The following is a 25,352-nucleotide window of genomic DNA, read 5'->3' as shown; positions in this document are numbered from 1 at the left end:
ATACTGTGATTTAGAACCTTATTATCATCATTAAATATTTAATAAATATTACAGAATGAGTGTGGTGCTCAAGAGAAAACCTTCAGTGTACACAGCCCTGGAGAAATACCCTCAACTTACACCATCCAGATGGGCGATGAACTCATAGTTGCAGCACTTGGTCTTTTTTATCCCGACTTGCTCAAAATTACTGGTCCCAAGGGAACCATCACACAAAAGCCAAACCCAGGTGATCCAGATGATCCTTTTGATGAGAATTATCTCAGAGAAACAAGTGTAAGTTTCACTCAGGTTCTTCCATATTTCACTGCTAATGTAATTTGTAATATTTCAATACTGGCCACTGCACTGTAAATCATTTTTCATGTAACCTAGACATGTTACACATGGTAAACAATATATCAACAACCACACATATTTTGTCCATTATAATTAGATTTATTTTCTTCGGAAAATTCACCTGATACACTAATTGTTGTGACACATGACTGCTTGATGTTCCCTCGTGTTACCCAGGCCCGCTTCCTGCATAGGCCCAACCCTCAGAGCCAAGCCTTATCCGGAAGTTACTGATCTAACTTGCCGACTTCCCATACCTAAACTTATCTATCATCCAGAGGCTGCTTATCTTAGAGACCTGCTGTGGATATGGGTATGCCCACTAATGATCCCTATTTCAATAGGGATCATTAGTGGGCACTGAGCAAGCAGCAACAGTGGTCTCGACTCAGCCCGAATTTTGACCTGGCTCACATTTTCACGGACTGGCGGTGGTGCACAGGATGCTGCACGAATCACAGTGCTCTACGGCACATTGTCTTACCAACCTGCTTTCTCCCAGCGGATGGCTTTGAGGGTCACAGTGCCTTGAACAGAAAAGTAAACTCTTTCCTGAACCACTGTTGGTGGGCGCAAGGTGGTTCCCATTTCTGGGATCCTCCATAACGGCAGGGCATAACCCGTTCTTCTGTATAAATTACATGTAAAAAGAAGAAAAACTTTATAAGGTTTTCTTCTTTTTCAAGCCATCCTACCTTGTTGGGAGATGACCAGTTTGATGAAAAAATTAATTGTTTTAATGTTAAAATGTCATAGTTTAAAGGGCACTGTGTTACCCCAAGAACTGGAGTACCTCCCATGACTGTACTAGTAATGAATACAGTTTAATTTTTTATGTTATTGGCAAGTAAGGACAACAGTTGTCTGCAATTTTTTTCTGTACCATTATTTCCAGCAGAGAGAGAGAGAGGCCTCATTTATTATATACACTAAATCTCTGAGTTGTCTTTCATGCTGCAGTATCATAGATGTTTTTTCCTTAATTTTTAATTTTAATCATGAGGAAGCACAAAATCTGTAGGGGTCTTATGTATTTCATTTAAATAGATTTTTATATTATTAATCCTAGTTTAAGACTGTCCAAAATTGCATAAGATGATCAAATTGTCACTCTTGAATACTAACTTTAGTTATCTTCATCACCATCATTGTTGTTGTTGCACTTATAGCTTGGTGTGCGAGCACTTAAGAATTTCGTGAAGGAAGAGGCACTCTCGAATAACAATCTCAAATTATTGTTAGTTATTATTTCATTGTTAACCATCTGTTTTAATTCTAATGTATCTTCTTGGGAAATAGTTTTATTTTATATCAAGGACTCGTATTTTTACTTCAGTGTCAGACAAAAAAGTATTTTGTTGTCCACTCTCTTGATATATAAAATCATATTTTTAATTTGGCTGAAAAAAATCTGTTACTAATTCATGACTTACTACTGTTAACTGACTTAATCATACATGTTATAAAATTAAAAACTTAAGATATTTTTATCTTAAGTCTTTAATAAATTTGTGGGATTATATGTTGTTATTTTAGAGCTCAGGTACAAGAGCTGTGGTGCGGCTGTAAAAAATTTGACTTCATCACGTTTTTCATAAAAAATGTGTGGATTGTAATGTTGCGTATTTTCTTACAGATACCCAGCTGCCACACGTCACATTTTAATTTAAAATTTCTTGTATGGGGTTGAATATATGTTTTTATAGGCTTAAGTTCTCTCAACGGAGGTACTTTGATGTTGGTGAGGGGCTCTTGATGTAAGGAATTGGACCCCTACATGTTTAGCACTTTCTCCTCCTAATAATAATAGACTTATGTAACCAAATGAAAAAAAAAAAAAAAAAAAAAAAAAAAAAAAAAAAAAAAAAACGGTCTCCAAACAGGTAACTTCTAAAAAGCAAAACTTTGGCTAATGTTTAACCTTTTTTGTTGTCGAGACCTCCGATTCTGACATCCCGTTCTGTGTCGAAAAACATTCGAAAAAAAAAAATTTTCTTACCAAAATCTTAAGAATATTTTAACCCTTTCAGGGTCGAGAGGCCCTCTCCTAAACTCGTTCTCAGGGTCGAAAGTTTTTTGAAACAAAAAAATAAAAATAATTTTTTCTTATGAAATGATAGAGAATGTTTTCCCGATCATAATGACACCAAAAGTATGAAATTGGATGGAAAACTTACAGAATTATGCTCTCGCGAAGTTTGCGGTCTTGAAGATGTTTACACATCAGCGATTTCGCCCACTTTGAGCCCTATTTTCGGCCAATTCCAATGTACCAGCTGACAAAAATCATAACTATTTCCCTAGACCTCCATTTGTTTTATCGAATGAGTACAAGAAACCACTCATTTACTGATTTTAAGTATACAATAAAGTGGTCAGAAATTGGCAATTTCGCCAATTTCACACAAATTTCAAAAGATGCCAGTTTCCAAATAGGGTCCAGAATAAACAAGACAGAATGAAATGAAAGTTAAGACACATGAGCAACATCTGGATATCTTTATTGTAGACGTTTCGCCATCCAGTGGCTTTATCAATACAGATTCTAGGACATAATAGGAAGACAGTAGAACTATATACAAAAGATGAGGTAATCAGTCCCTCGGCCTTGGAGTTAGTGTTCACAGCATCGTGGTGGAGGAGAATCTGGAGCAAAGGCAAGAAGACTGGCGTTTATAGGCGTCAGTGGAAGGGACGGGCAGCAGACGAGGGCAGTCACTGGTAGGCGGGATTCCCCAGTGGAAGTAGGTCCTTCCCAAAGAGATGGGTTAGTTGCAGCAGCCGTGAAGAAGGTCTTGTAGATGTCCTCTGAATCAAGATTCCAGTCTTCTTGCCTTTGCTCCAGATTCTCCTCCACCACGATGCTGTGAACACTAACTCCAAGGCCGAGGGACTGATTACCTCATCTTTTGTATATAGTTCTACTGTCTTCCTATTATGTCCTAGAATCTGTATTGATAAAGCCACTGGATGGCGAAACGTCTACAATAAAGATATCCAGATGTTGCTCATGTGTCTTAACTTTCATATTGTCGGTATTTTATACCTTTCTTGCACAACTTGTCAGACACTGCAACATCATGGAATCTTGGTTCAGAGGACATCTACAAGACCTTCTTCACGGCTGCTGCAACTAACCCATCTCTTTGGGAAGGACCTACTTCCACTGGGGAATCCCGCCTACCAGTGACTGCCCTCGTCTGCTGCCCGTCCCTTCCACTGACGCCTATAAACGCCAGTCTTCTTGCCTTTGCTCCAGATTCTCCTCCACCACGATGCTGTGAACACTAACTCCAAGGCCGAGGGACTGATTACCTCATCTTTTGTATATAGTTCTACTGTCTTCCTATTATGTCCTAGAATCTGTATTGATAAAGCCACTGGATGGCGAAACGTCTACAATAAAGATATCCAGATGTTGCTCATGTGTCTTAACTTTCATATTGTCGGTATTTTATACCTTTCTTGCACAACTTGTCAGACGCTGCAACATCATGGAATCTTGGTTCAGAGGACATCTACAAGACCTTCTTCACGGCTGCTGCAACTAACCCATCTCTTTGGGAAGGACCTACTTCCACTGGGGAATCCTGCCTACCAGTGACTGCCCTCGTCTGCTGCCCGTCCCTTCCACTGATGCCTATAAACGCCAGTCTTCTTGCCTTTGCTCCAGATTCTCCTCCACCACGATGCTGTGAACACTAACTCCAAGGCCGAGGGACTGATTACCTCATCTTTTGTATATAGTTCTACTGTCTTCCTATTATGTCCTAGAATCTGTATTGATAAAGCCACTGGATGGCGAAACGTCTACAATAAAGATATCCAGATGTTGCTCATGTGTCTTAACTTTCATATTGTCGGTATTTTATACCTTTCTTGCACAACTTGTCAGACACTGCAACATCATGGAATCTTGGTTCAGAGGACATCTACAAGACCTTCTTCACGGCTGCTGCAACTAACCCATCTCTTTGGGAAGGACCTACTTCCACTGGGGAATCCCGCCTACCAGTGACTGCCCTCGTCTGCTGCCCGTCCCTTCCACTGACGCCTATAAACGCCAGTCTTCTTGCCTTTGCTCCAGATTCTCCTCCACCACGATGCTGTGAACACTAACTCCAAGGCCGAGGGACTGATTACCTCATCTTTTGTATATAGTTCTACTGTCTTCCTATTATGTCCTAGAATCTGTATTGATAAAGCCACTGGATGGCGAAACGTCTACAATAAAGATATCCAGATGTTGCTCATGTGTCTTAACTTTCATATTGTCGGTATTTTATACCTTTCTTGCACAACTTGTCAGACACTGCAACATCATGGAATCTTGGTTCAGAGGACATCTACAAGACCTTCTTCACGGCTGCTGCAACTAACCCATCTCTTTGGGAAGGACCTACTTCCACTGGGGAATCCCGCCTACCAGTGACTGCCCTCGTCTGCTGCCCGTCCCTTCCACTGACGCCTATAAACGCCAGTCTTCTTGCCTTTGCTCCAGATTCTCCTCCACCACGATGCTGTGAACACTAACTCCAAGGTCGAGGGACTGATTACCTCATCTTTTGTATATAGTTCTACTGTCTTCCTATTATGTCCTAGAATCTGTATTGATAAAGCCACTGGATGGCGAAACGTCTACAATAAAGATATCCAGATGTTGCTCATGTGTCTTAACTTTCATATTGTTGGTATTTTATACCTTTCTTGCACATAAACAAGACAGACATTCCTGGCACTAAAATAAAATTTTCTCTGTTCATTAGTCACATCCCCATGCCCCTCTTATATTTCTTTTGCTTTTCACTTTGAATTTTTATTCTCACAAAAAATAGAAGATTTACAGTTATGCAGACTACTGCATTAGTGTAGAAATGGTATAAATAATATCAGCGCACTTGTGAAAGAATATTAGACTCGCCAGTTGACGTGTATTGGACGTGTGGTATGATTTGTCTAGTTTTGAACATTGGCAGAAACCAAACATTTCTGCTACTTTGAGCTCAATTTCAAGGTACGTTTCATTGTGAAACCAATCAAAATCATCTCAATTTCCGTAATATGTCTTCCATTCTATAAAATGACACCAGGAAAACAAGAATACAGCCATAAATACCATATGAAGCTACACTGCAAATTCGCTGTTTTAAACCAAAAATACGGTCAGACTTTTTTTTCTCATTATGCACTGTGTGCTGCAGGATTTTTTTATACTGTGCACACTGACCACATATACCCATTCTTTCATATGTAGGCCTATCAGCTTTCTCTCGCTAGATTTGAAGGCGCTAGTTTGGCACCAACCCTGGGGTGCAAGCTGTACTAGTACGACACCAACCCTGAAAGGGTTAATAAGTGTTTTAAAGCAAAAAAATTTTTTGCAATCAATACTTACCATATATATAGAGACATGAAGTTGACAAAAAGTGAACCACATAAGGCAACATTCGCGACTGCCGTTCACTCGGTAATACTGTACATGTATTATGTTTACTTTTATTCTACTTTTTTCTTTCAGTTTTTAATATATTTTTTCAAGTAACTTTTATGGCTTATGAGACCAATATAAGACATATTGTATGTATATTTACTGGTTATATGTTACACAATAACCGCACAAACGTTATTATTATATTGTTTATAAAACTTGTTTATACAAACCAACAGTAAAAAATGTTGTTTATTACTATTTTTCTATAATATATATATATATATATATATATAGGTAGTAGGTTGGTAGACAGCAACCGCCCTGGGAGGTACTACCGTCCTGCCAAGTGAGTGTAAAACGAAAGCCTGTAATTGTTTTACATGATGGTAGGATTGCTGGTGTCCTTTTTTCTGTCTCATGAACATGCAAGATTTCAGGTACGTCTTGCTACTTCTACTTACACTTAGGTCACACTACACATACATGTACAAGCACATATATACACACCCCTCTGGGTTTTCTTCTATTTTCTTTCTAGTTCTTATTCTTGTTTATTTCCTCTTATCTCCATGGGGAAGTGGAACAGAATTCTTCCTCCGTAAGCCATGCGTGTTGTAAGAGGCAACTAAAATGCCGGGAGCAAGGGGCTAGTAACCTCTTCTCCTGTATATATTACTAAATGTAAAAGGAGAAACTTTCGTTTTTCCTTTTGGGCCACCCCGCCTCGGTGGGATACGGCCGGTGTGTTGAAAGAAAGAAGAATATATATATATATATACACATACAGTGGAACCTCAGTTTTCGTCATTGTTCCAGAAAGTCTGACGAAAACCGAATTCGGACGAAAACTGAAGCAATATTTCCCATAAGAAATAATGTAAATCCAATTAATCCATTCCAGACACCCAAAAGTATTAACAAAAAATACATTTTATAAAGAATAACTATAGTTTTACATACAGAAAACAATTAGAAATGTAAAGGACTAATGAAATGGATAAATGAACATTTAATATCATTTTTACCTTTATTGAAGACTCTTGTTGGCATATGGAAGATGCAAGGAGGGGAGGAGGAGGAGAGGTTATTGGTTGGAAGGGGACTCCCTCTCCATAATGACTTCAGGTACCAAGTCCCTATCCGGGGTTAAGAACATAAAAAAGAAGGAACACTGCAACAGGCCTACTGACCCATGCAGAGCAGGTCCATGTCCCTCCCCCCGGATTAGACCAATGACCCACTCGCCCCGGATTAGCCCAATGACCCACCCAACTGGTCACCTCCACTCAAGGATGGAGCACTGCACCAGACCCAGCAGCACAAGCTAGTCAGGTCCAACTCACACCCACCCACACCCACTCATGTATTTTATTATTATTTTTAAAACTACACAACGTTTTAGCCTGAATAACTGTACTCGGGAGTTTGTTCCACTCATCCACAACTCTATTACCAAACCAGTGCTTTCCTATATCCTGCCTGAATCTGAAGTTTTCCAACTTGAAACCATTGCTGTGAGTCCTGTCTTGGCTGGAAATTTTCAGCACGCTATTTATATCCCCCTTTATTTATTCCTGCTTTCCATTTATACACCTCGATCATATCCCCCCCAATTCTACGCCTTTCGAGAGAGTGCAGATTCAGGGCCCTCAGTCTGTCCTCATAGGGAAGATTTCTGATACATGGGATCATCTTTGTCATCCTCCTCTGTACGTTTTCCAGAGCATTTATATCCATTCTGTAATACGGTGACCAGAACTGAGCAGCATAGTCTAAATGAGGCCTAACCAAGGATATATAGAGCTGAAGAACAACCTGAGGACTTCTATTATTTATACTTCTAGATATGAAGCCTAGAATTCTGTTAGCTTTATTGCGAACACTAATGCACTGTTGTCTTGGTTTTAGATTACTGCTAACCAGAACTCCTAAATCCTTTTCGCAATCAGTAGTATTAAGATCTACATTATTTAGTTTATATGTGGCATGGTTATTTAACTGTCCAACATTTAGAACTTTGCATTTGTCAATATTAAACTGCATCTGCCACTTCTCCGACCATTGCATCAGTCTATTCAAATCATCCTGGAGTGCTCTAGTGTCCTCATTAGAATGAATTGGATGGCCTATTTTGGTGTCATCAGCAAATTTGCTTATGTCGCTATTTATTCCCTCATCTATGTCGTTTATGTAAATTGTGAATAACAACGGGCCCAACACTGACCCCTGAGGAACACCGCTTGTGACGTGCCCCCATTCTGATTTCTCCCCATTTATGCAAACACTCTGCTGTCTATTTGTCAGCCATGCCTCTACCCAGGAAAAAATTTCTCCTCCTATTCCGTGTGCCTTAAATTTCCTCAATAGCCATTGAACATGTCGCAGACACAGCTTGCAACAGCTTTGTTAGGGTGATATTTCTCCACAAAACATTGCAGCTCACTCCACTTTGCACACATGTCCTTAATCATTGAAGAAGGCACATTCCCCCCTCTCTCTTCCTCCTCCTCTGAAGCAATTTCTTTAGCTGTGATCTGTTGCTGTTCTAGTTGAAGGTGTTGCAGCTCTTCAGTGGTTAGCTCTTCCCTGTGGTTGTCCACCAACTCTTCCACATCCTGGCCACTCATATCCAACCCCGTACTTTGCTACAAGTTCTTTCTTGAATTCTATTGTGTTTCTTGCCTTCTTTATCAAAGGGCTTATGCTCGGAACTTTCTTTGGCCTCATGGTGGCTTATTTAGCAGCCGCACTCAATAAACAACTACAAAAAACAATGGGTTATTACGAAATGTTTTGGATGAACGTGCAGGGTATTGCTCACTCAACAAAAAACAAAGCCAGACTGACTCAGAACGTGTGGGATGCTTTGTGTGGGCGCGGGCAGATAGACACATTCTGTACTGCGAACCAACGAAAACCAAGGTGATGAACAAAAACTGGGACAAAATTTTGATGAGAAAAGTTGTCAGAAACTGAATTCAATGAAAACCAGGGCAAATGAAAACCGAAGTTACACTGTATAGAGTCACAGGACATGTTTCTAGAAGTGCTGCAGCTTGTGGAACTCTTTGAAACATGGTATCATGCATGGTGGTGTTTTACACTCCTCACACATAAAACAGTGTCTCTGCATTTTTGTGGGCATTTTTTTGGAAGGGGAACAGACATAAAACCTTCTTAGTAGGAGGCACTTGTATTAGGTAGTGATCACCAGGCTTCAAACAAGAGGGTATTTGGTGATAATTTTGTGGGCGGTTTTCTATTGCAGGTGTTGTTACTTGGTGCTTGAATATTATTTGTCTGATGACAGACAAACAAAACTCACCATATGGTTTGTTTCTGGTCTTCAATTTATGCATATTATAAGTATTGAGCATGGAAAAGTCCAAAAGATCAAAAAAGAGTTTTATGTACCACTTATAACTCTTGCGAACACAATCAGCAAACCCAATTTGCGTGTCACTTTTGTCCACTGAATGCATATTGAGGGTGTAGTCCATCACAGCTGCAGGTTTTAGAATGGGTTCAGTGGTCTCTATTTTGCCTTTCACTGTCTGTCATTTCATTTTGGTTAATTGATGTCATCAGTGTGATATCTCATTTGTTATGCCACCGAAATGCCATGATGTCATTGGCAGCAAACACCTGCACCTCACCTCTGCGAGTGCCTAACTCGAACCTAGGCATATGCTTATGATTTACACGCACTGTACCGCACACATCTGTCATGTTCACTCGCAAAAAATAACTGATTAAGGGACTTGTGTACTAGTTATCAGTATATAATGTATGTCCTTTACCAAGATATGGTTCCATCAGGAGTTTCTTACCGTGAGGCATGGTAAATAAGGCATACTGAAATGGCATTCCCACAATGCACCACTGGCTCCCTGATTTTTTCCTTCTGCGCACACTGACCACGTAGACCCATTCTCTCACATGTAGGCCTACCAGCTGTATCCCGCTAGATTTGAAGCCGCTGGAATTTTGGCATAGTACTACGGCACCAACACTGGCTCGTAAGCCATAGTACTACGGCACCAACAGTAAAGGGTTACGAAAACAAGAAAACTTTGTAAAATGAGACTGGGTTATCCTTAGAAGCTGTAAATGTACCATTACACTTTCATATTACAGTATACAATAATACTAGTGAACGTTTACAGAGAAGAGGTGGTCGGGAAGCAGCTGAAGCTATGGAGGTAGGTGGTGGTGAAGGTGCTGATGCAGGTGAGGAAGATATTGTAGTGGACGACCAGCCATTACCACCAGCACAGGTGGCTCCCCTGACTTCTGTGCGCATTGATTCTTCTGGCACTGAGAAGCTATTTTCCTTGGAGCAAGCCATCCTCACCAGTATAGATAGGTGCCGTAAGTCTCACAAATTTTTAAATATGTTCTGTGTTGCTGCTATTTATGCATTTTTCTGTCTATTGTAATAGAGCATAGTAGACCTGCTCATTGTTTACCTCTGGGTATGGGGGTACATAGTAAGGTGAACAACTACTGTAACATGCCAGTTATAAATTCAATTTTGAATCTGCCACAAAATGTACCAGAATTATCAAACACAAACTGATAATTATAATTAAATAATTTTTCATACATGTAAAGCAAAATTCACTGATACTTTTACTATTGTAAAATAAAATGTATAGATTAATCCTATAAATTGATTACTGCATCAAATTTTGTTTTTATTATTGAAATTTGATTGAAAAGAATCATATTAAAAAAATTTGTAACAAAAATATGAATTATTATAGTACTTCATAAAGATGATGCAGTGCCAACATTTGGGTGAGACAGTGATTGTAAGAGGAGTCTTTAATAATACAGTGTTTTTGACACAAATTTTCTTTATCAATAACATAAAATATAACAGAAAAGCACATCTTATATAACAGATCCAGACTGGGTAGTCAGATGCTGAGTGAGGCTTGAGGAGTCAGGTGTTGAGTGAAGCTTGAGGAATCAGGTGTTGAGTGAGGCTTGAGGAGTCAGGTGTTGAGTGAAGCTTGAGGAGTCAGGTGTTGAGTGAAGCTTGAGGAGTCAGGTGTTGAGTGAGGCTTGAGGAGTCAGGTGTTGAGTGAAGCTTGAGGAGTCAGGTGTTTAGTACTGAGTGAGGCTTGAGGAATTGGGTGTTGAGTGAGGCTTGAGGAGTCAGGTGTTGAGTGGGCGAGGTCTTAGAAACTGGGAAACACTGCAGTTGGCCCACCAATCACACCAGGTGTGTTCCTTGGTCTTAACACAGTGTGAGTTATCGGTGTGGACAAAGTAAACGTGCCTTTATTTTCTTTGTGTGAGTGAATTTAATGGAAGAGGCTTCAAGGCATTTCCATTTCAACTTGTTATTTTCACAGGATAGTAGAGTTGCTTTATTCCTGTACCATGAGATGGAAGTGAGTGTCATTGTTTCCAAACAGGTGTTGCTTAGATTATTGATCCTAAAGGCATATTTATGTTAATGCAGTTGTAGGTGTAAGATGTGCAAGAGTTAGGTATCTTTATTTCTGAAACATTTCACTTCTTCATTCAAACACTGAGGAAACAGCAGAAGCAGTGGAGAGGTAGAGACTATGTGATCAGTCTGTCACCCTTGAAGTTGTAGTTGATGGACTGATCACATTGTCTTTACTTCTCTACTGCTTCTGCTGTCTCTTCTGTATTGGCTGAAAAAGCCTACTGTGAAGGCAAAACATTTCAGAAATAAACATACTCAAATGTTACACATTGTATTGTAGTATACCATTTTTATAATCATTCCTGCAGCTGTATTTGGAGACTTCTGGCAGTTTTCCCTGTTGTAGACCTGATCATGTCCTCCTCATGGTATACTATGAACTTGATCATCTATCAGTTTCACATTAGTTGTGGGAGTCCTTTTAAAGGCCTTTCTAATTTTGATGGCAGTTCATGCCACATCTATGTTGGATTTTTCTTGGGTAAAGGAAAATGTTGGCAGTGGTTCTGTAGGCATCATGTACAGTAGATTATTGATTAACATGGTAGTTACATTCCTGAAACCTCAGTTAACCATGTTAAACAAATTGAAGAAATTATGGGAAAAATAGGATTACATTCCTTGGACCCCAAAAATGCTAAACAAATTTATTTTTTAGGTCTCCAAATCATAAAAAAAATAAAAATGATAATGTAATTATAGTTCATTGCCATGATGTATTATGTTTAATGCATTGCTTAAGGCTACAAATGTTACAGAAATAATATTTCTTACTTTATATTGTGGTTGCTGGTATATTTCATTGATTCTGAAAAGAGTGGAGAGGGATGCTGTGACCCTACTGGGCTGAGGTGGAAGGTCATGGTTTGTTTGCTAAGGTAGATGGTTGAGGCTTTGGCACTAAAGTCAATGATTGTACTGGAGTAGTCAAAAATTCTGTGTCATCAGCAGGAGACACAAGCTCAAACAAGCAGAAGTTAGTGTCCATTTGTTACATCCACACACAGCAGCACATGGCTTCTTCCGAAAGGAAGAGGTCTAGATGTTCCAAGGACACAACCAAAGACTCCAATTTAGAAATATGGGGTGCAGTTCTGGCGAAGATGATGCAAAACCACTCACTGGACTTATAGGACAGCGAGGCAAGTGAACCAACCTGGCCAGTGAGATAGGTATGAATGAAGAAATACCTATCCCAGCCACAGAAGTACCGAATGGTGAAGGTTGGCAGGAAATATGATCTTCAAAATCCAAGGGCAGGCACAGTGTTTCCTTTCAGATCAGACAGACTAAACCATCCATAGACAGCAAATTCAGACTCATAAACAAAGGACACTATGACATCCCACATACTACTATAATTAACCTGGAGAGAAAATATGGCCTGAAGATATCAGTGTCCCCAAATCTGAAAGGAAAGTTTATTCTCACTCCCCAAAACAGAGTCCTATGAAGTACTGCAGGAGGCGAATGACCTTGAATCACCACTCATTCTCACAGAGCTAAAATCCATAGAGCAGATGACAAAAGATGTATTAATGTGCTATCTGCTAGACATGCTTCTTGATGCAATCCACAGTAATGAAAACATCCTGAAAGCTGAGCCCCTCAAGGGAGGTTCCTTGATGCTGATGATGGGCTCTTGATCTAGGGAATTGGATCTGTGCTCCAGTTCCCTGGATTGAGCTAGAATGCCTTCCATCCCCTCTACAGGCACTGTATAATCCTATGGGTTTAGCGCTCCCCATGATTATAATAATATTGAAAGCTGAGCAACTCCGAGTCAAGAAGGACAGCAAAGTACCAACAAGGCAGGTCTTGATCCAACGTAAGGGACCTCTCCCTACTCAACTAGATCTCAGTTGCTGGGGAAAATACCAGACCAGGTTGTACAACCCACAACCTTCGAGGTGCTTCAGGTGCAACCACCTCAGCACACAATGTCATTTTAAAGAAATATGCAATGGGTCTTACTCAACCAAGAACTTTTTGGATAAACTAAAAAGAGGAGAGGCTGTGGAACCTCAATGTCCTAACTGCAGCAAAAAGCATCATGCCCCTGGAACCTGCACTATCTGTAGAGGCTCTGCTGGGTTAAGGCATTATGGACCCAATTTGTCCAGCCTCCATCGCCAAGTAAAGCCCTCAGTACTGAGAAGCAGCCTCGTCCAAAGGAGGCTACAGTATCAATGAATCCAGTGCAACTTCCCCAGCCACATCAGTGAAGGAAGCTGAGGAAACATCAGCAACTGGGTCGTGTCCTTGCTCAGCCAGCCTCTGATTCTCCTGCTTAAACTCCCATCTGACAATAGCAGCCAGCAGGCCCCATGCTGCAGGAATAAGCTACAGCCAGTGTGTCAATCCTAGGAGCACAACAGTTACCAGTGAGCAAGAGAGCACAGCAGGGCATTCAGTATTACCCCTGAACTGAGCCATCAGATAATGTCATCTGTCACATGCTTCACTGATATCATATGCAACCTGATGGACTCAGAAGAAAACAAAGAGATTTTTAGACTTATTGTGAAGACCTTCATGATCATATGCATGATGGACAAGACAGAGTCCATACATTTGTTTGCAAAGTTACTCGACCACCCAACACAGGATCCAGAGACAATGCTGAGGGTCCTGATGGCCTCAGCCTGTTGTTGTACATAAAATATTTTGCTGTGGAATGCACAGGGACTACAATAAGACCCTGATTGTGGCCACAGAACAACTGAATTATGACATCTTCGAAATCCTCAGACAGGTCTTAGGATTAAAAATTCATGTCAGGACCCAGTTCCTCATGAATCAATCAATCAGTCAACCTGTATTGTTTGTAGCAGCTTGATAAAACTCCTGGAGAGTGAAACATTCCCACAATAAAATGTTACATTAGTTGCACTTGTCCTTTTACCTATCACACTGTTGGTAATTCTACCAACATTACTACAGTATACCAAGTAGGTGTGATCAAGTCTATCAGGAAACTGCCAGAAGTCTTCCAGTATGATTGCATGATTATAAATATGCCTGTATGGTTAACAACCTAAATAACACCTGTGTCCAACACCATGACACCCATTCACATCTCCTGACATGATATAGAGCAATCCTACTACCCTGTGAAAATAACAAGCTCTTTCAAACATGCCTTTAAGCCTCTTCCATTAAACCTACTCAAACAAATTAGTGGGATTTTTACTTTGTCCACACCCATATATCTCACTGTAATAAGACAAAGGGAAAAGCCTAGTGTGATTGGTAGGGCTGTTACAGTGGTTCTCTGTTTCTCGGATCTCACCCACTAAATACTTGACTCCTCAAACCTTACTCACTCACTCAGCACCTGACTACCAGGCCTGGATGTACCATACACAATGTGTTTTTTTTGTTGTTGTTGTATTTTATGTTATTGATAAAGCAAATTTGTGCCAAAATTTTGTTTCAGTCAAGACTCTTCTGCATTCACTGGCTTAATTAATTACCAAAGATTGCAGTACTTCTTACACATATTAAACCTTGAAACTTCAAATCTTTGAGCTAGGTGTGGCTACTGTATACTGTCAGGGATATGAAACCCTTGCTTTTCAAGGTGCTTAGTTAAGAATGATGCTCTCCTTGTGGACAGTCTCAGTGGTGACTGAGCATGTCATCCACAACAGTGCCAATCTTAAACAGTTTGTTCATGAGATGTATTATAACATTTTGATAATTAAGCTGCTGTACCTTTTAAAGCTAAATAAAGTGTTCAAGATTTTGTCATCACTCATTTGTCGATGTAATTTTGATTCTTGCTTTTCTTTCACAGAAAGTGATGAAATGAAAAGAAAAATGTATAGCAGCATTTTAATTGTTGGAGGAGGAGCAAAATTTAAAAGCATTGGGAAATGGTTACATAGCAGACTGACCCTGCAGATTCCTGTTGCCTACAGACCAGGTGATAACATTGACAACTTTATCATTCTTTTCTAAAAATTATATATTCTCATGATTTTTATGTTGTTATTCAAAGGTTTATAACACATTTGGATGTTAAAATTATTGGTAAGTGAAGCAAAATTTCTGATATTATATTTAATTAAATATGATGCAAATTTTTATTATAGTCTTGGGGAGTGATAAACCCACGAAGGTCATATAGCACCTGGAGAATGGGAGGCAGATTTAAACCAGTGACAAGGAGAGTAATTCTAGTTCTTTGGATCAAGATACTATTTTTGGTCAAAACAATATTTTTTAGCTTCATCCCATGCCATGAAGAAACATAACTTTCATGTAAAGAAATGGAGCACATACATGTGACATGTATTTAATCTTACTGTAACACACAAATACTGACACATACACATAAGTAAGTTTATTCAGGTATACACAAATACAGTTACATAGAATATCATACATAGCAGCATATGTGTAGAGAACCTAGGATAACCCAAAAAAAGTCAGACAAACTGACTTATTTCCATTGGGGTCCTTTTAATACCTTATTATTATACTATAAAGAGGAAAATATATTATTGTTATACTATTATATAAATAACTCATTTGAGTTATTTATATTTACATGTGTGTTAGCTAAAAAAAAAAACAAATCATTCTCCTCGCTTTGTTGCTATATTCATTAGGCACCCTTTGGCTCTTCTTGAACTGGTTCATGCTATGACTGGCTTTGACATATACAGGCAGTCTGTTCCATTCCTTTATTGCTGTACAATAAAAGGTGTTTGAAGCCTGGCCACTGACTGTGGGTACTACAAAGTCGTGCTCTCTCCTTCTTTTCTCAGGCATCATTTATGTCCGTGGAACTTGTTATCACTGTCCAATCACAATTGTGTAGCCTATTTACTAGTGTTTCTTTACTGTAGTTTCTAGTTGATCCCATTGATTTTCCTGGTTCAGTAAATGATGAAATGAACACTAAGGCCTGTGGTAATGACGCCTGACTGACTAATGTTCTCAGAGGGGTTACAAAGTATGTGGTTAGTTAGGGTGGCTGAACTGTGTGATCCAGGTTGGTGTATTAATTAGTTGAGTGTAACTATTTAAACCTAGAATTTGCTTATACCTTTTACATAGCCCATTATTTTCCTGTTGAAAACAGATGTTGACATCCCCCAGTATTACTGTCTCGCAATTGTTCTCAAGACCAGACGAGGCTCTTGCAAAGTTTTCTAAGAACTGGTCATGGGTGGGAAAACGGTAACTAGTTCCTACTAAGATGGGTTTGGTCTTGGGAAGCAACACTTTAACCCATAGAATCTCCAGTTTATTGTCATTCAAATCAGGTCTTGGGTTATAGGTTAAGTCATTTCTTATGTAGGCACATACCCCACCACCTTTTCTATTCCTGTCTAAGCATTTTATTAAAATGGTATAAAATACTGACAGGTTGTTAGGTAAGACACATATGCAACAGTTAAGTATTTTATACCATTTTAATATCCACTTTGTCAGACACTGCAACACAATGGTATCTTGGTACAGAACCGAAAAACAACTTAGACAACTTCTACTAGTGAGAATGGCTGGATTTGAGAGGGACGTGACCTCCCAATGACTACATTCTTACCTCTACTAGTGGCCTTCATCTCACCTCCTGGCAGCATATAAGGCTCCATCCTGTCACTTCAACTCCATATTGTTTCAGATTATGGAACGATACTCTTCTCCAGACTGAGGGACTGACCACCTCAAAACTTCAAGGGTGATGGACTGATTACATTGTCTTCACGTCTCTTCTGTACTCGACTGAAGAAGCCTACTGTGCAGGCGAAACGTTTTGAAATAAAGATACCTAACTGTTGCATATGTGTCTTACCTAATAAGCATTTTATATTGTAGTCTTCTATTTTGACCTCGTTGTCAGTCACTGTATCATCCAACCAGAATTCAGAGATGGATATAACTGCTGCCCTAGTTCTGTTAGCTAGAATCCTACTCTCTGCCAATTTTGGAAGAAGTGATTTTGCCTTGACATAAATAGAGTGAAGGTCTGTTTTCATAAAACAATCATAATCATCAATATATGGCAAGGGGTCATCTGTATTAAAATTAGGTAAATCAGTGGCATCACTGCTAAAGGGTAACTGTGCCAAAGTGCATTTGTTACAAACAATGAAATCTGGTATCATTACCATAATCATACACACATCCATTATGCACCCATTCCTTACACATTTTACATAAGGGATATTTACTGTTCTCCATGGGGAAGTGGAACAGAATTCTTCCTCCATAAGCCATGCATGTCATAAGAGGTGACTAAAATGCCAGGAACAAGGAGCTAGTAACCCCTTATCCTGTATACATTACTAAAGTTGAAAAGAGAAGTTTTCGTTTTTCTTTTCGCACCACCCTGCTTCGGTGGGATATGGCTGATTTGTTGAAGGAAGATATTTACTGTTCTCCTTTCATACCTTAGTAGAGTGTATACATATGTCTGGTGGTGTTTGAGATAATAAGAATAGTTCTATTGTCTCATGTTGCCCTATGTTTACATTACATATAGAGTTAATTTGATCATTCCTAGCTACTAGACCATCAATATCACCATCACTTATCTGCCTGTTTTGCACCTGTACCATAGTTTGAGGTCCTGGATTAGTTTGGATATCACCACTATAAGAGCTGTGCGCCACTGATTTTGTTTGGGTATGCGGTGTTGCCATACCTTGTGGCAATAGTGACATTTACATTTCTGGTAGAATGGCAACTGTTACGCTTTCACTGTCCAGGGTGTTATCACCCCATTTGCCTTTTCCAGTCCCCATGACTGATTTCCTTCTTCAGAGAACTGCAGGATAAAGATAAATATAATTATGGCAGCTTATAGTACTCTAATGCAAGTCATGTTCACTCTTCACTCTTTTTATCACTTCACAACAAAAAATTTTCCTTTTTTTTTTTTTTCAAAAAAAAAAAAAAGAAACTACTGATCACTATCATTCATTTAGCAATGGCCTAGTAACTACTCTAGCAATCACCACTGATTACTAGTAGATTTCCTGTTATCTTCACAGACCCCTTCACTCCTCACTTCACAGTTTGGCTTCACCTATCACACTTCTAGCTCATTTCCATCCTAGCAGGATAAAAGAGTTCTTAACAATGGCATTAGTGAAGAGGCAGGACCAGGAGCTGTGACTCAAACCTTGCAGCCACAATTAGGTGAGTACAAGCAAGGTCCCACTGGTGAGCATTCACTGTGGATGTACTTAGATATTTTGGAATGAAATATGTCTATGAAAGATGAGGTCATCCATGGAATAGACGTGGGGAAAAATGGTAGGTGATGTGTTGAGGCTTCTGTGGAAAGAATTTTATTTATGGAGGCAAAAAAAGAGAATGTACAATACCAGAGTATAGTGATACCAACATCTTGATATGGGTGTGAGGTATGGGTTTTGAATGTTGAAGAAAGGAGGAGGCTAGAGGCAGTGAAAGTATTATGTTTGAGATCAATGTGTGGTGTAAATATCATGCAGAGAATTCATTGTGTAGAAATTAAAAGAGAGTTTATGGTTACCATGGATGTAATTCAGAGGGCTAGGTGAGATAGTTCAAGTGGTTTTGGCATTTAGAGAGGATAGAGATCAAATGGGTGAATGGGATGGAGATGAAAAGGGTGAATAAATTTGGGATGGAAGGTAGGAAAGGCAAGGTAAGGTCATCCTAGGAAGGGTTGAAAGGGGTGGGGGTGGCTAAAGAAAGCTTTGAAGGTTATGGGCTTGAGCGTCCAGCAGGCTCGTGCAAGTGTGTTAGGTGTTAAGAAATACAAGTGGTTTTTAATGAATGTAATGTTGGAGTGTGGGCCAAGTAACATGAAGGGATTCAGGGACACCAATTAGCCAAAACTGAGCCCTGGAGTTAGAAGAGTGGTGCTTACACTATGAATGAGGGGTGTGGATGTTTGGAGAATCATCTGAATTGTGATAAAAGTTTTCACTAGCAATCAGTTGGCAAAGAAATCCAATATACATGCAAAATAAAATGAAGAAAAAGGATTTCATATTTGAGCCTCAAAGACCCTGAAAAGGATTGCTTATTAAAGGCAAAATATGAAGCTTTTTCTGCTGTGTTGTACTTTTGTCCATGTTGGATTTGCCTGTTGATATAAATACAATGCCTACACTGAAGGAGGGGTGTGAGTGTTGTAGTTTAGAGGGGTACTTGAGCTGTAATGTCAGTGCACCTCTGGCAAGACAGTGATGGAGCAAGTGATGCTGAAAGTTTCTTATTTCTGGGGTCATTCTACCTTGGTGGAAGATGGCTGGTGTGTTAAAAAAAAATCACTATTCATTAACTAAATTAGACATTCCTATTCTAAGTTTTGCATTTGTGCCAGACATCAGAAGCATAGTGTGTTTAGAATGTAAGTGCCCAAAGGTCTGCCTTTTGACTTGAACCCACTGCCTTGGTTGGGGTTGCATAAATTCTCTCAAATCAAGGAAGAGAATACAAGAGAGTAAATAATGGAATTTCACAGGATCATTACTGGAAGAGAACCTAGCTGATATTATTACAATGGGATAGTACCATTTCTTCAAGTGGTGTATTGCTGGGCAAACTGACATTTACAGTGAAGAAAAGAAATCTTCAAAAGTAAATAATAGAGCTGTACATTTATCACAGAACCTAATGTACATATGTTTGTCTTAGTTGTTGCTTGATGACAAGTTGCTTAGGGAATTAAAGAATGGTACTGAGTAACTCACATGAAGAGGATGACAGTAAGATAATCCTACATGCAATTGGAGCCACAAAAGAGGAGCAGTTCAGTTAGACATCCACTCTCCTAAAACAGGTGTTAGTGCTAGCTCTGAGCAGTGTCTGTACTGCCAGAAGATTCAGACTTCATCACTGGAAGTAGAGGTAGTAAGCGAAGTGTGCCCCCTTATGCCAGTATACAAGAAATTGGGCAGTCTAAAAGCAGAAGCCCTTATTGGCTTACATGCATTATCTTGGGCTGATGTAACCACCTCTTAACAAGAAAGGGAAGTCAGGTTTCTGTAAACCCTTCATGGTTGTTGAAGACAACATTCTGCAAGCTATAGCCAAGTTTGGCAAAGTAATTCAAATACCTGAGGCCATGATGCTTACTATTGAAACACATTTGTATGGTGTACAGCCCAAGCACACAGCATACCACTAGTAGGGAAATTAGGTGGTGGTTTTACATGCAAAAGCAGATGGCAGGTGAAAATTTTCCTTGAGGTCATTGCTAACACAATCTATACAAAGAACTTGCATAATGGTATAAATGTGACAAAACACATCCTAATTTACCAGATCTAATTGATTTCTGGTAGCAGTGTGAAAAATGACTAGTACCAGTTGCTTGTTGTTGTCCTTCAGCTCCTCAAGCTGTACTTGAGCTCATTAAATACAACTGTGCCAGAACAAAATGTATATGTACTGCCAGTTCACTTCCATGTACAGAAATGTGTAGTTGGTTTGGTGAAGATTTGTGTGAAAATACTTCTGAAACTTGTGAACTACTTTTCAGCAGACAAAAGTGAAGACAAATTGATCAAGATGCTTCATTTGTTTAATGTTTGATGTGTTTAAGTGAAATAATTGTTTTTGTAATGCTTTTCTTAAACTAGTAATACAGGGGCTTCGAACATTCGTGAATTCCCAGCCGCCCAATCATATTTAAAATATATCAGTATGACACTAATATCAACTCTATGGCTTATTTATCTATCACAATTCATCTAATATGACACAATAAACAATATTAATAACATAGAAACATGACATACTCTAGAATGAATAAAATATGTCATTAAGTATGTTAGGAATTGTGGCAGTGGCAAAGTTCTTTTTGGAGATAAGACAAGATAGTCCTTCAATATGACACTAATATCAACTCTACGGCTTATTTATCTATCACAATTCATCTAATATGACATAATAAGCAATATTAATAACATAGGAACATGACGTATACTCTAGAATGAATAAAATATGTCATTAAGTATGTCACGAGCGTTGCCTTGTTGTTGTTGTTGGGTGTATAAGGGCCACTGAGACATAAGCCTTACATAGTGGTGGTGGAGGCAATAGAGACTAGAGATGGCGGTGTTGTCAGTCTCCCTATATAACTCCAACAACATTGGAGGAGTTAGGTTCGTGCTGTCCTTTTTCTATCGATTAATCGCTTAATTTACTTGCTACACTGTTAATGCTACACTTTATGCTTGCCGGCGCTAGAGCCTTTATCGACTCATTCTGCTTTAGTATCGTACATATCGTAGAATCACGGAATCACTGAAGGAGGCACATCTCCCAAACATTCGCAATTTTTCAACATTCGCAAGGTTCTTGATCTGCTGCATTAGCGAAATGCCATAAAGTGAAGCACTGTAAAGCGGGGGCCCTCCTGTACATCACCAGCACTCACCAGTGCAGCAGCTCTGAAAACAGCACACTGGTTATGATCAGTTGAAATTTAGATGCTAATTAATGCTGCTTGCAGAAGGCATGTTTTTCCCCTTCATTTATAAGTTTGGTAACCTTCTATGGTATTAAATGCATGTTTGTCCCTGTGGAAGTTGTCTGGAGGTGGCATTGATCAGCACCTAGGCCATTATTGAGTAGTACCAGGGCACCTGCAGTTTCACTCAATTCCTGGCATGCACTCACAATACAGTGGACCCTCAACCAGCGATGGCATCGATTAACGATAAATCTGACTAGCGATACATTTTAACGCAAAAATTTTGCCTCGACTAGCACTTAAAAACCCGACCAGCGCTATTCGTTCCGTACCATACGCGTCCACTTTGGCCTGAGCGCGCCTCACTTGTCCCTTGGGTGCCAGTGTTTACAAGCCAGCCAGCCACCACGGTCGCTTCCAAACATACAACTGGAACATTTCATATTATCACAGCCTTTGTAGTGATTGCACCTGCAAAATAAGTCACCATGGGCCCCAAGAAAGCTTCTAGAGCCAACCCTACAGCAAAAAGGGTGAGAATTACTATGGAGCTGAAGAAAGAGATCATTGCTAAGTATGAAAGTGGAGTGCGTGTCTCTGAGCTGGTCAGGTTGTATAATAAACCCCAATCAACCATCGCTACTACTGTGGGTAAGAAAACGGCAATCAAGGAAGCTGTTCTTGCCAAAGGTGCAACTATGTTTTCGAAACTGAGATTGCAAATGATAGAAAATGTTGAGAGACTTTTATTGGTGTGGATAAACGAGAAACAGATAGCATGAGACAGCATCTCTCAAGCGATCATATGTGAAAAGGCTAGGAAGTTGCATGACGATTTAATTACAAAAATGCCAGCAACTAGTGATGTGAGTGAATTTAAGGCCAGCAAAGGTTGGTTTTAGAGATTTAAGAAGCGTAGTGGCATTCATAGTGTGATAAGGCATGGTGAGGCTTCCAGTTCGGACCACAAATCGGCTGAAAAATATGTGCAGGACTTCAAGGAGTACATAGACAGTGAAGGACTGAAACCTGAACAAGTGTTTAATTGTGACGAAACAGGCCTGTTTTGGAAGAAAATGCCAAGCAGGACCTACATTACTCAGGAGGAAAAGGCACTCCCAGGACATAAGCCTATGAAAGACAGGCTTACTCTGTTGATGTGTGCCAATGCTAGTGGTGATTGCAAAGTGAAGCCTTTATTGGTGTATCACTCTGAAACTCCCAGAGTATTCAGGAAAAACAATGTCCTCAAGGCTAATTTGTGTGTGCTGTGGAGGGCAAACAGTAAGGCATGGATCACTATGGACTTTTTCTATGACTGGTTACACCATGCATTTGCCCCCAATGTGAAAAATTACCTAATTGAAAAGAAATTAGACCTTAAGTGCCTCCTGGTATTAGACAATGCTCCTGGTCATCCTTCAGACTTGGCAGAGCGACTTTCTAGGGACATGAGCTTCATTAAGGTGAAGTTTTTGCCTGCTAATACCACTCCTCTCCTGCAGCCCATGGACCAGCAGGTTATTTCCAACTTCAAGAAACTGTACACAAAGGTTTGAAAGGTGCTTTGTAGTGACCTCAGAAACTCAACTGACTCTAAGAGAGTTTTGGAAAGATCATTTTACCATCCTCAATTGTGTAAACATTATAGGTAAGGCTTGGGAGGAAGTGACTAAGAGGACATTGAACTCTGCTTGGAAAAAAACTGTGGCCAGAATGTGTAGACAAAAGGGATTTTGAAGGGTTTGAGGCTAACCCTGAGAATCCTATGCCAGTTGAGGAATCCATTGTGGCATTGGGGAAGTCCTTGGGGTTGGAGGTTAGTGGGGAGGATGTGGAAGAGTTGGTGGTGGAGGACAGTGAAGAACTAACCACTGATGAGCTGCTAGGTCATCTTGAACAGCAAGAGGGCAGACCTGAGGAAACTGCTTCGGAGGAGCGGAGAGAGAAATTGAAGAAGTTGCCTACTTCTAAGATAAAGGAAATGTGTCTAAAGTGGCTTGAAGTGCAAACCTTTTTTGATGAAAATCACCCTGACACAGCTACTGCAAGCCGTGTTGGCAACCTGTACACTGACAATGTTGTGAACCACTTTAGGAAAGTCATAAAGGAACGAGAGGTACAGGTATCTATGGACAGATATGTTGTGCGACAGAAGTCCAGTGACTCTGAAGCTGGTTCTAGTGGCATTAAAAGAACAAGGGAAGTAACCCCAGAAAAAGACTTGCTGCCTCAAGTGCTAATGGAAGGGGATTCCCCTTCTAAACACTAAGAAGATCAACGCTCTCCCCTCCTCCCATCCCATCAATCATCACCAGATCTTCAATAAAGGTAAGTGTCATGTAACTGTGCATGTAATCTTCAGTTTGTGTGTATTAAAATTAATATTTCATGTGATAAATTTTTTTTTTTTCAATACTTTTGGGTGTCTTGCACGGATTAATTTAATTTCCATTATTTCTTATGTGGAGAATTAACTTGACTAACGATAATTTTGACTAGCGATGAGCTCTCAGGAACGGATTAATATCACTGGTTGAGGGTCCACTGTACTAGAGAAATGGTCAACAGTTCAACAAAATTAGCTGATGTATGTGCTGGACTAGCTGTTAGGCATAGTTCTGCTATTTCCGGCTTTATATATAGAAGTATTCTTATATTCATTGCATGCAGCAAAACATCACAATAAGAGCATTCTTTACACCTCTTCATTACTATTGGCAATGTCTTTGAATCCTGACTTTTGAAGACTTGTTAATGAAATAATGACTTTCAACAGAACAAATTGAGATCATCACACGAGCTAAGGATATGGACCCCTGCATGACAGCTTGGAAAGGGGCAGCACTGATGACTTGCTTAGAGGGCAGCAATGAATTATGGATACAACAAGCAGAGTGGAATAAACATGGGGTTAAGATTTTGCGAGAAAAGTGTCCATTTATATGGTAAATTACTTGTGTGTAATAAGATGCAATAAATGACAACTATTATTAATAACTTTTTCTACCTCCATATTGTTATATTAATTTCATTAACTAGATATGGAAATATGACAACAATTTTAAATACAAAAATTACAATTACATACCTCCTTTAGATTAGAATCCTTCCTCCAAAAAACCACAAGTTATAGAACACAATTAAAACACTCTGAGCAAAGGGCCAGTAACCCTTTTTTAATTCATCAGTTGCCATAAAAAAAAATGGCAATTTTAGACCCAGGTTGTTTGAATGTTCTAACACCGGATATTCTATCTCTGAGCAAAACAATGTTAAAAGTAGTACAGTTTCAATGGGGAGTAAGTGGGATTAATTGGGTATATCTGTGAGAATGAGGGCTGAAGAAAGAATAGCAGTAAAAATAAATTAACAAATGCAGAAAGAGGGGGGTATCAGTAAATAAAATTTAAGAATTAAGTAAATTAGAATGAAAATGGTTTCAAATCAAAGTGGGTTCAAATAAATGTTTATGCACCTGAAGTGTAAAGAGAAATTTTGAGATATATTTATGTATACCCTAGATATATTTATGTATACGCCCAGGGAGATACTACCGTCCTGCCAAGCGAGTGTAAAATGGAAGCCTGTAATTGTTTTACATGATAGTAGGATTGCTTGTGTCTCTTTTCTGTATCATAAACATGCAAAATTTCAGCTATGTATTGCTACTTCTACTTACACTG

The 25,352-nt window shown here is 39.4% G+C and overlaps 1 protein-coding gene across 2 annotated transcripts in view; it reads left to right on the top strand.

Annotated features, from left to right (window-relative positions):
- The window catches only part of Arp8 (Actin-related protein 8), a 311,465-nt gene extending 286,806 nt beyond the window's left edge, over window positions 1–24,659 (top strand). For both annotated transcript variants that reach the window (XM_070082386.1, XM_070082385.1), the window contains 4 exons: window positions 55–276; window positions 9,937–10,141; window positions 15,034–15,162; window positions 24,446–24,659. In XM_070082386.1, coding sequence (XP_069938487.1) covers window positions 55–276; window positions 9,937–10,141; window positions 15,034–15,162; window positions 24,446–24,618 — 729 coding nt within the window. In that variant the 3' untranslated portion in view covers window positions 24,619–24,659. The remainder of the gene's footprint in view (window positions 1–54; window positions 277–9,936; window positions 10,142–15,033; window positions 15,163–24,445) is intronic.
- Window positions 24,660–25,352: the final 693 nt, after the last annotated feature.

Source organism: Cherax quadricarinatus, chromosome 7 (genome assembly GCF_038502225.1).
Source record: "Cherax quadricarinatus isolate ZL_2023a chromosome 7, ASM3850222v1, whole genome shotgun sequence".
Classification (NCBI taxonomy): domain Eukaryota; kingdom Metazoa; phylum Arthropoda; class Malacostraca; order Decapoda; family Parastacidae; genus Cherax; species Cherax quadricarinatus.
Note: the sequence above shows the minus strand (reverse complement) of the source record. Positions and strands in the feature narration are given on the sequence as shown.